The following is a 14,073-nucleotide window of genomic DNA, read 5'->3' on the forward strand; positions in this document are numbered from 1 at the left end:
CGTCTGGGGCCCCTGCCAAGGGACCCTGGCAGCTGTCAAGACAGCTGTCGGGGACTTCCCTGGTTGCGCAGTGGTTAAGAATCCGCCTGTCAATGCAGGGCACACAGGTTCAAGCCCTGGTCCGGGAAGATCCCACATGCCGCGGAGCAACTAAGCACGTGCGCCACAACTACCGAGCCTGCACTCTAGAGCCCGTGAGCCGCAACTACTGAGCCCCTGAGCCATGACCACTGAAGCCCACACACCTAGAGCCCGTGCTCCACAACAAGAGAAGCCACTGCAATGAGAAGCCCGCGCATCGCAACGAAGAGTAGCCCCTGCTCGCCGCAACTAGAGAAAGCCCTGCACAGCAACAAAGACCGAACGCAGCCAAAAATAATCAATCAATAAATAAAATTGCCATCTCTCAAACCACTAAAAAAAAGATTAAAAAAACCAAGAAGACCGGTGTCGCCCCCTCCTCACCTTCTCAGGGTCTGCGCTTCCCCCTCCCCCTGCCCCCTCCTCCACCGCCCTTTCTCCAGAAGGAGAGCCGGCCCTTTCCCTCAAAACCCACAGCCCCAGCTGGGCTCCTGGGGGGACTGGCTGGGCATGACAGCCTTGCCAGTCACCATAAGGAACGCCGCCCTGGGGAGGTGACAGCGTGTTCCTGCCCAAAACCGCAGGGATCAGAGCTGAGACGTCATTCCCAGTGACGGGGATGCTTCTGGACTCAGGAGCGTGGTTGGCTGCTTTTTTTTTTTTTTTTTTTTTTTGCGGTACGCGGGCCTCTCACTGTTGTGGCCTCTCCCGTTGCGGAGCACAGGCTCCGGACGCGCAGGCTCAGCGGCCATGGCTCACGGGCCCAGCCGCTCTGCGGCATGTGGGATCTTCCCAGACCGGGGCACGAACCTGTGTCCCCTGAGTTGGCAGGCGGACTCTCGACCACTGCGCCACCAGGGAAGCCTGGTTTGCTGCTTCTGACCTGATGAATTACTAGCTGATTAGAACCTCTCCACTCTGCAAATGCTTCTATCAAAGACTTCTAACGAGCTTCCACGCGGCCACGAGCAGCCCCACAGTTACCATGTGGCCTTCTCTCCATTCCCAGAGTCTTGGGACTTCGAGGCCAGTGGCCTTCCCGGCTGTCCATCGGTGGGAACAAAAGCTCTTCTCCCCCAGCAGCTCCAGGCCGTGGTCCACTGCATCCCCATCACCTGAAGAGATGCCCTGGGATTGTGTGGCCTTTGCTTCCAAAGCAGCGGGCCCCTTTGCTGCTTGAATGGTTCTCTGTCTGCAACCTGTGGCCTTGTTTCAAGTCATATTATCTTTCCTCTTACAGATCCTGCCCATCAGACCTCCACATCCAGAAGGAAACTGGCTCAGGGAAGGACCAGCCCCAGCCAGAAGGAGTAAAAGGAATACAAGTCACCTCCTGTCTATTGGGTGCCGACTCTATGCCAGGTACTTCACGTATGTCTCCTTTATGTAAAATAAAGAGAAAGCGAGGTTACCTGAGACTTGCCAGGGGAGTGGGGAGGGGTGGGTTCCAGGCCGAGGGAGGAGCAGGAAGCAGGTTCTGAGCAAGCGGGCACCTGGTGGAGAATCAGAGACCGTCAGGCGAGGCGCCACCGTGGTCGCTGGTGGGGGGCCACCCTCAGCTCGGAGGTCAAGACAGAGATGCTGAAGTGTGTCACAGCAGCAGCTGGGGCCACACGGTCCATGTTTCCAGCGAATGGCGGAGGAATGTGAGACCAGCAGCTGCCACGGAGTTTGACCACCAGCAGGTAGTCTCCTTGGCCTGTAAAAACTTGAGCAAAATAGCCCTTCCTGTAGAATGTGGCCCAGGAGCCTTGAACCTGCTTTTTCTGGCTGTTGTGTGTAGAAAGACAGATGTGGTCTAGGGTTTGACTCAAGACCAAGCCAGGCCCTGCTGAGGGTACTGTCCGAGTTGCCATCAACTCTGGCTACAGCTGAGGGGAGGGAGGACTGTCCAGCCTGATAGGTTGTTAAAGCTCAGGGCCTCGGTGTCTAAGAGTGTGTTTCCGAGCAGATGTTTCATCCAGGTTCCTCCAGGTGATGGGGCCAAGTCAGGCTGAGTTACAGGGAAGCGTTTGAGAAGAGAAATACATTTGAAATTGTGGTCAAGGTGGGTTTTTTTTCTTTTGAGCCTAGCTATACTATCCAGAGTTCCTGCCCGTGAAATATTTCATACATTTTTATACATACACACACACACACAAATAAAAATGTATACGTGTATCTATGAAACAACAGTAAAACGGACACGTGTGTCCCAGCTGAAGCAGTATTTCCCAGGATCACACATGTCACCTATGTGTCCCACAACGTCACAGCCATCCTGCTGCCCTCAACCTTCTGACGTTTAGCAGACCCCTGCTCTTCAGTACAGTTTTGCAGTATATCCTCAACCATATAGCTGAGTTGCGTGTGTTTGGGAAATTTCATGGGCGCTCCCCTATCGCACGTAATCTTTCGCGACTTGCTTTTACACTCAGCGTCACCTCCCCGAGGTCCGTCCGTGTTGACGCATGGAGCCGTAGTTCTTTTCCCCTGCCCTGCTGTAGGGTATGCCATCGTTGAATACGCACATTGTTTACCCCCTCTACTTGTGTCGGGACGTCTGTATGGTGTCCAGGTTTTTTGGATACACGATGCCTCTGTTGAATATTCATGCCCGAGTCTCCAGCTCAAATTAATGGGGAGATTCTTGAAGGTCTGTAGCAAGGACCAGGCATCACATGTGGCCAGGCTTACAGGGCTGGGAAGCAGAGTTATGCACCCAGAGAGTGGCCTCTTGCCACTTCTCAGGGGCCCTCGGGGTCTCTCACTGCAGCTCCGCCTGGCAGACCAGCTCCCTCCGCTTCCATAGCCTCGACCTGCCTGGGGCTCTGCTTTACTGTGGCCAAGTTCTGGCCCCCACTGTGGCCACCCTGATGCCACCTTCTAGCTAACTCCCCACAGCACACCCACCCGCTCCACTGTCTCTTTGGCCCATAGGAAATTCCCAGGTCAAGGGATTGGACTAGTGCACCCAGCCTCGGGATTGGTCCTCTTTGGAGCAGGTCAGTTGACTGTGGCTGGAGGGTTTATTTGGTACAGACAGGATATCAGGGCTGTGGCCATCTGAGGACGTGAGCAGGAAGGCAGATATTACATTTTGGCGTATCTATTTCCCTAGACTTGGCTGTCATCTTTGTTCATTTTTCTTTTTCTCCTTTTTCAAACTATACACATAATACATTGATACGTGTGTGTGTTGTAAACACTAAAACAGTATAGGTAACGTCCAAGTCCTCCTGGCCTCTAACCTCGGAATTCCTCCCTCTTCTTAGATAGAATCAGTATAATCAGATCCTGTCAAACTTTTCCCCTCCCTCCTTCTTTCCCTCCCCTCCCCTCTCCCTATTTCTCTCTCCCCTTCTCTCTCTTTCACACACAAACACACACACACACACACTTACACACACACACCCCTACCTATATAATTATAGGTGTTGCATTACATGAATGATTTTATACTGTGTTGTGATATTTTTTCTGACACCAAATGTACAGTCTTTTCTTGACACCAAATACGTGTCATAGTTTCACACATCCACCAATTCTCTGACACCAACTGGGTGTCCAGCAATCCAGTTCAATTCTGACACTAACTGTCCAGAGGCAGCAAAGATGCCACAGGCTAAGGGCTCAATCCCACAAGCCTGCCCCCGCCTCGGATGTTGGCCCCAAACCCAGGGCCACCTGCCCTCTGCCTGAGCAGCTCTAAATCAGGGTCTCCCACAGCCTCCTCGCCAGGTGCAATAATTTGCTGGAATGGCTCACAGAACTCAGGAAAACACTATACTTATTATAACAGTTGATTTTAAAGGGTACAAATGAAAACACATATGAGGAGGTCCGGAAGGGTCCCGAGCACAGGAGCCTCTGTTCGCATGGAGTTGAGATGAGCATGTGCTTGAATTCAGAAACTTGGAAGCTCTTTGCCCCCCATCGTTGAGGGATTTTCATCAAGGTGCTATTATGTGTGTGATTGATTAAATCATTCTCTGTTGGTGACTGAGTTCAATCTCTAGCCCCTCTCACCTCCCCTGAGGCAGGAATGTGGGGCTGAAAGTTACAACCTTCTAATCACTCCCCTGGTTCTTCTGGCATTCAGCTCCCATCCTAAAGCTACTAGGGGCCCCTTACCCAAGAGTTATCTTGTTACCATACAAAAAGCATTCACACTCTTGTCACTCTGGAGATTACACTCTATGCTGGGAACCCGGGGCAAAGACCAAATATATTTTTTAATTATACCGCATGTATGTGTGTACATTTTTACTTTTATATTTTTATTTTTTAACATCTTTATTGGAGTATAATTGCTTTACAATCGTGCGTTTGTTTCTGCTTTATGACAAAGTGAATCAGCTATACATATACATATATCCCCATATCTCTTCCCTCTTGCGTCTCCCTCCCTCCCTTTACTTTTTTAAATAAACGATGTCTTGGGATCTTTTTATGTCACCACATCCTTTCAAAATGTTATTCTATAGTACAAAAAGATCATGAAGTATCTGCTGAAGAATGTTTGGATTGTCTACATTTTTGTCCTATTATAAATAGTGCTAAATTTTCAAGTAAAAAACCGGGGGGAAATTAAATATCCATTATAGGGAAATGAAGAAATAAACTATGGTATATTCTTGCAATGAAATAATACATCCAACAGTTAAAAATGAATAAACCAATAAAAATTAAGGGATTGCCAGATTAGATTGAAACAACGAGATCACACGTATACTATCTACAGGAGGAAAAACCTTACATCCAAAGGTACAAAGAGGTTGAAAGTAAAAGGATAGAAATATAGACTATGCTAAAAAGAATCATAAAAGAGCTAGAGTGGCTTATATCAGACAAAATAGACGTTAAAAGTGTTACTAGAACTAAAGAAGAGATTTCATAATGATAAAAGTGTCAACCACCAGGAAGTTGTAACAGTTATAAATATAACCTAACCCAAACAACAGAGCCTCAACATACATGAAGCAAAAACTGACAGAATTGGGGCTTCCCTGGTGGCGCAGTGGCTGAGAGTCCGCCTGCCAATGCAGGGGACATGGTTCGTGCCCCGGTCCAGAAGGATCCCACATGCCGTGGAGCGGCTGGGCCCGTGAGCCATGGCCGCTGAGCCTGCACGTCCGGAGCCTGTGCTCCGCAACCAGAGAGGCCACAACAGTGAGAGGCCCGTGTGCCGCAAAAAAAAGAAAACAACAGAATTGAAAGGAGAAATGTAAAATTCAACAATAATAGATGGATGGAGATTTTTAATACTCTACTTTCAATAATGGATAGAACAGTAGACAGAAGATCAACAAGGAAATAGGAGACTTGAACTTGGACTTGTCTATAGTACATGCCACCTAACAGCAGAATACATACTCTTCTCAAGCACCCACCTGGAATGTTCTCCATATGCTGGTCCATAAAACAAACTAAAGTAAGTTCAAAAGGATTGAAGTGATCCAAAGTATGTTTTCCAACCACAATGGAATTAAATTAAAAATCAATAACAGAAAGTAATTTGGGAAGTTAACAAATATGGGAAATTAAACATCACACTTCTAAATAACCAGTAGGTCAAAGAAATCACACAAGAAAATAGAATATTTACTTTGAGACAAACGGAAATGAAAATGCAACATACTGAAACTTAAGTGGTGTCACTAAAGCAGTGCTCAGAAGGAAATTTATAGCTATAAATGTTAATACTTTTAAAAGATCTCAAATCGGTAACCTAACCTTCCACTTCATGAAACTAGAAAAAGAAGAGCAAACTAAAACTGAAGCAAGCATAAGAAAGGAAGTAATACTATTAGGACAAAAATAAATGAGTTAGAGAAGAGAAGAGCAATAGAGAAAATCAATGAAACCAAAAGTTGGTTCTTTGAAATTTCAACAAAATTGACAAACCCTTAGCTAGACTGACCAAGAGAAAAAGAGAGATGATCCAAATTACTAGAATCAGAAATAAAAGAAGGGACATTACTACCAACCTTACAGAAATAAAAGGCAAAATAAAAATAAAGGAATAATATGAACAGTTTTTTCTAATAAGGTAACTTACATGAAATGGACAAATTCCTAGAAAGACAAATTACTGAGACTTACTCAAGAAAAACAGGAACCTACAACAAGTAAAGAATTAGTAATCAAAAACCTCCCTACTGGGGCTTCCCTGGTGGGGCAGTGGTTGAGAGTCCGCCTGCTGATGCAGGGGACACGGGTTCATGCCCCGGGCCGGGAAGATCCCACATGGCTGCGGAGCAGCTGGGCCCGTGAACCATGGCCACTGGGCCTGCGCGTCCAGAGCCTGTGCTTAGCAACGGGAGAGGCCACAACAGTGAGAGGCCTGCATACTGCAAAAAAACCAACCAAACAAAAAAAACAACAACCTACCTACCAAGAAAAGCCTTCCTTGGTGACCTCTACCAAACAAAAGACAAAAGTATGCCAATTCTTCATAAACTCTCCAAAAAAGTAGAAGAGGAAGAAACACTTCCCAATTTATTCTATGAGGCAAAATTTACCCTGATGTCAAAACCAGTCAGACATCAAAGAAAACTACTGACTAACATCTCTCATCAGGTATGGATGCCAAAATGCTCAAAAATATACTAGCAAACCAAATCCAACAAGTCCATAACTAACTGGGATTCATAGCAAGAATGCAAGGTTTGTTTAATACCTGAAAATCAATTAATGCAATATATTAATAGAATCAAAACTAAAAACTATATGGTAGTTGAATGCAGAAAAAGCATTTGACAAAATCAAACATCCTTTTGTGACAAAAATACTCAGGGAATTTCCTCAGCCTGATAAAGAATGTCTGAAACACACACACACTTAACCAGGTAACATCATACTTAACAGTGAAAACTGAATGCTTTTCCCCTGTGATCAAGAACAAGAAAAGGATGTCCATTCTTGCCTCTTCTATGTAACATTGTGTTAGAAGTTCTAGCCTGGGAAATTAGAGGGGGAAAAAGAGAGAGAGAAGAAAAGAAAAGAAAAGGCATCCAGATTGAAAACACAGAAGTAAAACAATGTAACTGCAGATGACATTATCTTATATATAGGAAAATCATATAGAAAACGTCCTATCCTAAGGAATCCACTAACAAACTATTAGAACTAATAAATGATTTCGGTACATTTGCTGGATGGAAGAGCAATATACAAGTCATTTATTGCATATCCATATGTTAACAATGAATTTTATTCAACAAATAACATTAAGAATACAGTCCACATTTACGATGCCATCAAAAAGAATTAAAATACTTAGGAATAAATTTAGCAAAAGAAGTGTACGCTGAAAACTACAACACATTGCTGAAAGAAATTAAAGACGATCTAAATTAATAGAAACACATCCCATATTCTTGGAGCATGACACTTAATGGTTAGATAGTAATACTGTTCAAACTGATCTACATATTCAACAGATTCACTGTCAAAATCCCAACTCCTTTTTTTTTTGCAAGTATTGACTAGTTGATCCCTAAAATTCATATGGAATTGCAAGGGGACCTGAATAGCCAAAACAATCTGAAATGGGAAGCACAATGTTGGAAGCCTCATACTTCCCAATTTCAAAACTTACTGCACATTTACAGTAATGAAGACAGTGTGGTACTAGCATAAGGGTAGACATGTAGGTCAATGGAAGAGAATTGAGAGTCCGGAAATGAACACTCACATTTATGGTAAATTGATTTTTGACAAAGGTGCCAAGACCAGTCAATAGGGAAAGAAGAATCTTTTCAGCAAATTGTGCTGGAACAACTGAATATCCACATGTAAAAAACAGTTGGACCCTTACCTCACACCATACACAAAAATTAATTCAAAATGCATCATAAGCCTAAATGGGAGAGTTAAAAGTATAAAACTCTTAGAAAAATAAATAGAAGTAAATTTTTATAACCTTGAATTAAGTAATGGTTTCTTAGATACACACCAAAAGCACAAGTGAAAAAAGAAATCGGACTACATCAAAATTAAAAACTTTTGTGCTACAAATAATACCTTTAAGAAAGTGAAAAGGTAACAACAGAATAGGAGAAAATATATGCAAATCATATATCTGACTTGTATCCAGAACACATAAAAATTCCATATTAAAGACAAAGATCCAATTTAAACATGGGCAGAGGATTTGAATAGGCATTTCTCATGCACAAATGGCCAATGTGCACATGAAAAGATGCTCAATATCATTAGTTAGTAGGGAACTACAAATCAAAACCACAGTGAAATACCACTTCCCACCCATTCAGATGGCTGTACTAAAGAAGATGGACAAGAATAATTGTTGACAATTAGAACCTCATACATTGCTAGCAGGAAAAAATTAGAACCTCAAACATTGCTAGCAGGAATGTAAAATGGTGCAGCCACTTTGGGAAACAGTTTAGCAGTTCCTCAAAATGTTAAACACAGAGTTACCCTATGGCTCATCAGTTCCATTTCTGCATATCTGCTCAAGGGAAATAAAAACGTGTTGACAAAAAAACGTGTACATGAATCTTCATAGTAGCATAATTCATAATAACCAAACAACCCAAAGTTATCAATGGATGAATAAACAAGATATGATATATCCATACAATGATAAAGTATTCTTCAATAAAAAGAAGTACTGAAACATGCTGCATACAACATGGATGAACCTTGAAAAGAAGCCAGTCACAAAAGACCACATGTTGTACGATCCCATTTAAGTGAAATGTCCAGAACAGGCAAGTCTATTGAGACAGAAGATAGATTAGTGGTTGTCTAAGGTTGGAGGAGCAGGTATTGGAGGGAAATGGGGAGTGACTACTAAAGGGTATGAAGTTTCTTTGGGGGGTGATGAAAATGTTCTAAAATTAATTGTGCTGATGGTTGTACAACTCCGTGAATATACAAAAAAGCATTGAATTGTACACTTTTAAAAGGTGAATTGTATGGTACATGAATTATATCTCAACAAAGCTGTTTTTAAAAATGAATGAATTAGGTCTGTATGTATCAACCTAGATGAATCTTAGTAAATGCAGAGAGAAGAAAGCAAGTTGAAAAAGGAAACAGGAAAGCATATAGTATGATCCCATTTATGTGAAACTGTAAAACAAAAAGTATAGCATATATTGTTTTTGGAAATATAAATTCTTAGTAAGATATAAAAACTTGGAAGGAAAGGATATACTCCAACTACAAAACTCTCCCTCTCTCCCTATAATTTTTGCTTTAATTTTATGGCTTATCCATCCATCGTTTGTGTTTAGTACATAAAGAAATATATGTCTATTCATATCCCTTCCTTTCTCAAATAAAAGGTAGAATATATATGCTTTTCTCTACTTTTTTTTTCACTTAACAGTGGATACTGGAGATCTCTCCAAAGTTTATAGAGCTATTCCAGTGAGGCTCTTTTATTAACCTTGTTGGGGTTTATGTCTAAAAGGAGGGGCGCCAGAGATGGATGACTATATGCAGACACTGAAGGATGAGGAGGATGCCTTGTGGGAGAATGTGGAGTGCAACCGGCACATGCTGAGTCGCTACATCAACCCAGCCAAGCTCACCCCCTACCTGCGCCAGTGCAAGGTCATTGATGAACAAGATGAAGATGAAGTGCTTAATGCTCCCATGCTGCCGTCCAAGATCAACCGGGCAGGTAACCTCAGGAAATAACTTACAGTTAGCTGTAGCAAAATGAAGTTTCTCTCAGGGATGTTTAACTAGAGTCCATAGACCTCTTCCCACCCCTGGTCCCCCACCAAACTGTCCATGGGTAGAGAGGGTCTATTAACTTGGACAGGGGGAAATTACATCTTTATTTTACCAACCTAAGACTTAGCATTCCCTTCAATTATGGATGCAGGTAGGCAACAAATCACAATGATTAGCAATACTTGTGTCTTTGTCAACAGTAAACATTACAGATATCTTCTTATCACATTACAGCTATTACAGATTTCCAGAATATCATTTACACTCATCTTTCCCTTGACATTATAGTAGTTATTAGACCTGCCAAGAGATTGGGTTATTTAATGCATTAATAAAGAAGCACATTTATTACTGAGTCACAAATTTAATATTTGTTAACTGTATCTTATTATGATAGATTCCCTTTGTAATCCAATGCATTTTATCTGTTTGAAAATGTTATTCTGATAAAGGGTCCATAGGCTTTTCCAGACTGCCTAGGGGTCCATGACCCTTTATCACATTCATTAAAGGTAGGTAGTAAGTGTGGTTTGTGAACATTGTTTTGGTTTTATATACATCTGTGTGTGTATTCACATATATGTTTGTAGCAAAATATGTCTTTGTGTGTAAGCATGCGGTCACAATGTAAAATACATTTCTTTCTGTGGTTCACAGTTTAAGAGGTTTGAAACCCACTTGCCCACAGTATGACTGGTGATAAGTAGCTCATATGCTATGCCTCTCTTTTGCATACATGACAGACATCACTAATCGCAGCATGTTTTCATACTGAGCTTGGATGTAACTTTAGAATCCCTCTCAACACGGTGCTCCAGGCAGCTTTGACAAACAATCAGTTGACACAAGATGAAATTTATTTATTATGTCTACCCTAGGGGAAGGATTGAGTTTTAGGACCTCAAGGGAAGAAACAGCTGAAAATAAAATGCTTAAGGAAGGGGCAAGAAATGTAAACAATAAGTGGAACCAGTAGGATAAAAACTGAAAACTGCCAAGGAAATTACACTTAGATTAAAAATGTTTCCAGACTATGTGATAATCCCATTGAAGAACATGGAGCTATTCCTGCTTCCTGTGACTTTTCCTAGCTCCCCACCCAAATACTAATCTTCCTGGTCTGAGTCCCAGAGAACCATATATTATTCTGTAACCACTGCTGTACATCCCTCCTCCTTCAATCACAGATGCCTGTATGGTTAATTTTAGCCCTGGTCAAGTGGGAAGCTCTTTCAGACTGTTGGTTTCCTATGGCTGCTTCTGGTTCTACCAGTCTTTTGGAGAAAGGAAACTAACACTCAATATCCCTGCTGAGGGCCTGGCACTTTGATTTACATTATCTGGACTGTAAGATATAACTCAGGAGTGACAGGTTGTGGTGAGACTATCTTCTTAAGAGTGTACTGACTGGATGTGAGCCCAGCATAAGACTGGATTTGGAGACTTGCATCCAATCAGATATGTACGCTTCTGCCCACTGAGTGATTTGGCCTTTCCTCTAGGCCGACTGCTGGACATTCTACATACGAAGGGGCAAAGGGGCTATGTGGCCTTCTTGGAGAGTCTGGAATTTTACTACCCAGAATTGTACAAACTGGTGACTGGAAAGGAACCCACTCGTAGATTCTCCACCATTGTGGGTAAGTGGCTTTACCATCAGCATTCGGACTGCGATGGGAGGGGTGTGTGTGTGTGTGTGTCCAGTGGTGGGACAGTTCTAAGGTTATGGATCTGTGACATCAGGACAGTGCCCCAGTGGCACTTATGAACTGTCAACCACTTACTTCTGCCTGATGATGAAATGTAGGTCACAGAGGAACAAACTGAATCAAGAGGAAAGAGAAGTGGGTGTTTACTGAACACCCCCCATGAATGTTGGTGGGGTGGAGCTCCCCCTACCCTCTGGATCTTGTCCTTGCCTTGCCTACCCTCCTGCCAGTATCCCATGAACCAGAGCCCGTGGTCAACTTGTCATCTTAATTTTCCTTCCTAAATATTCTTAAATCAGTCTTTTCTCCGTATACACCACTATCCTAGTCAAGACCCATACAACCCTCTCAGCTCTTCATATCCATTCCTGCTCTGATCCAGTGAGTTCTCTACCCCTCATGTTCCCCTCCCCTACCTAAAACCTTTCTGTGGCTTTCCACTGTTTCCGTCTAAAGACCCCAGGGCAGCCCACAAGGACCCTACATGGTCCAGCCCCTGATGATACTCCCAGCCTCACCTTTCTGCCTCTCCCTCTCTCTAAGCTCCAGCCACTTTGGTCTTCCTTCAGTTTCTGAAATGTGCCAGGTTCCTCTTCCCTTCCCATAGGACCTTGGCAATGTTGTTCCACCTTCCTAGAATGTGTTTTCTCTCCTCAATACTGGAGCTCATCCATCAGCAGCCTTCTCTAATGCCTCTGTCCACTCAGCTGGATCTGGTCCCCCCCACCCCATTACACACTCTCATAGTCCCCTATACCTTTACTTTGTGCAGTCCTCTCAATCTGTAGTTTTCTTTGTGTGTGATCACTTGCTTTTTTAATGTCTGTCTCCCTTACCAGACCTAAGCTCTACCGGGACCAAGGCTGTCTTGCGCACCCTGAATCCCCGGTGCCTCATGGGTAGTAAGAGCTCAGTAAAACGTTGGTGAGTGAATGAGTGGACGAATGACACCTGCCCCACGTCTGGAACCCACTTCTTCCCCTCCCCAGTCCTCAGGCCTGACTGGGTGCCCCCCTCTCCACAGTGGAGGAGGGCCACGAGGGCCTCACGCACTTCCTGATGAACGAGGTCATCAAGCTGCAGCAGCAGATGAAGGCCAAGGACCTGCAGCGGTGTGAGCTGCTGGCCAAGTCACGGCAGCTGGAGGACGACAAGAAGCAGCTGACGCTGACGCAGGTGGAGCTGCTGACCTTCCAGGATCGGTACTACAAGATGAAGGAGGAGCGGGACAGCTACAACGACGAGCTGGTCAAGGTGAAGGACGACAACTACAACCTGGCCATGCGCTACGCCCAGCTCAGCGAAGAGAAGAACATGGCGGTCATGCGGAGCCGGGACCTCCAACTCGAGGTGAGGGCCGCGTGGCGGGAGCTGCTGGGCCAAAGTGAGGGAGCGGGGAGCGAAGGCCACTGGGGCAAAGACCACCAGGCGGGCAAAGGCAGGGTTTAACACCTGGCCAGGTGAGGGAGAAGGGAAGACACAGGAGTTCTGGGAGCCTGGATCCACGGTGCGCATGCGCACGCCAACCCAGTGAGGCTTGGCGCCGCAGTTTAGCGCCCAGATCCACTGCGCATGTGTGCACATGTGTACACAGACCCAGTGAGCTTGGTGTCCTGCTCAGGAGCCCTCTGGGCCACTGTGCGCATGTGCAGACTTGCGCACCTGGACCCGGTGGAGCTTCCCTCTTGCTCCGGAATAAGGACCCACCAGGCACATGAACCAGACATGCGCACGTGGGCCCAGCACGTGGGCCCTGCACCCGTGCTGGGTGAGGGGTAAGATGGAGGATCAGGGGCCTGCCCAGCTCTACGGCCCTCGGGAAAATCAGCGAGGAGGTGGGCACAGCACGTGGATTCATGAGATCCTGGAGGCCGGGACTCTGCCCTTCACAGCTGTATCCACAAAGCACAACATGTCACGGTGGGATAGTCACTTATCAATGAACAATCCAGCAGCCAAATGATAGGTGTCATTCATGAGTTTACCTCCAAAAGGGAGATGGAGAAGGGATTGCTTAACTCATTCATTCCTTTTATTGTGCACCGCCTCGCACCGGGCTCTTTTCCAGGGATACATAACTCAAAACCAAAGCCCTGCTGTCATGGAGCTCCCATTCTAATCAGAAAAAAAATGCATCAATAGCTGGTAGTAATACGTGGTATTAAGAAGAGGAAGAAAAGAGTTTAGGGATGGTGAGTGAGGGGTGCTGTTTTTTTTTTTGTTTTTGTGGTACACAGGCCTCTCACTGTTGTGGCCTCTCCCGCTGCAGAGCACAGGCTCCGGACACGCAGGCTCAGCGGCCATGGCTCACGGGCCCAGCCGCTCTGCGGCATGTGGGATCTTCCCGGACCGGGGCACGAACCCGTGTCCCCTGCATCGGCAGGCGGACTCGCAACCACTGCGCCACCAGGGAAGCCCTAGGGGTGCTGTTTTAAATAGGATGGTCAGGAAGCGTTCCTGAGAAGGATACGCAGGAGCAGAGATCTGAGGAAAGGGAGGAGCCAGCCATGCAAGTCTCAGGGGAAAAGCAAAGAGCAAGTGCAAAGGCCCCAGGTAGGGGCCGTGCTTGGTGTCTTTGAGAAACAGC

General features: G+C 45.0%; 1 protein-coding gene across 8 annotated transcripts in view; it reads left to right on the forward strand.

The window, feature by feature from the left end:
* Window positions 1-14,073, forward strand: part of CARD11 (caspase recruitment domain family member 11) — a 110,281-nt gene that overhangs the window by 70,204 nt on the left and 26,004 nt on the right. For 7 of the 8 annotated variants that reach the window (XM_060078570.1, XM_060078569.1, XM_060078575.1 and 4 more), the window contains 4 exons: window positions 1,322-1,443; window positions 9,509-9,721; window positions 11,280-11,417; window positions 12,511-12,836. In XM_060078570.1, coding sequence (XP_059934553.1) covers window positions 1,437-1,443; window positions 9,509-9,721; window positions 11,280-11,417; window positions 12,511-12,836 — 684 coding nt within the window. In that variant the 5' untranslated portion in view covers window positions 1,322-1,436. Of the gene's footprint in view, window positions 1-1,321; window positions 1,444-9,508; window positions 9,722-11,279; window positions 11,418-12,475; window positions 12,837-14,073 lie in introns of those variants that run through there. The other variant, XM_060078574.1, reaches the window with a different exon arrangement.

The sequence above is a fragment of the Mesoplodon densirostris genome, chromosome 16 (genome assembly GCF_025265405.1).
Source record: "Mesoplodon densirostris isolate mMesDen1 chromosome 16, mMesDen1 primary haplotype, whole genome shotgun sequence".
Taxonomy (NCBI): Eukaryota; Metazoa; Chordata; class Mammalia; order Artiodactyla; family Ziphiidae; genus Mesoplodon; species Mesoplodon densirostris.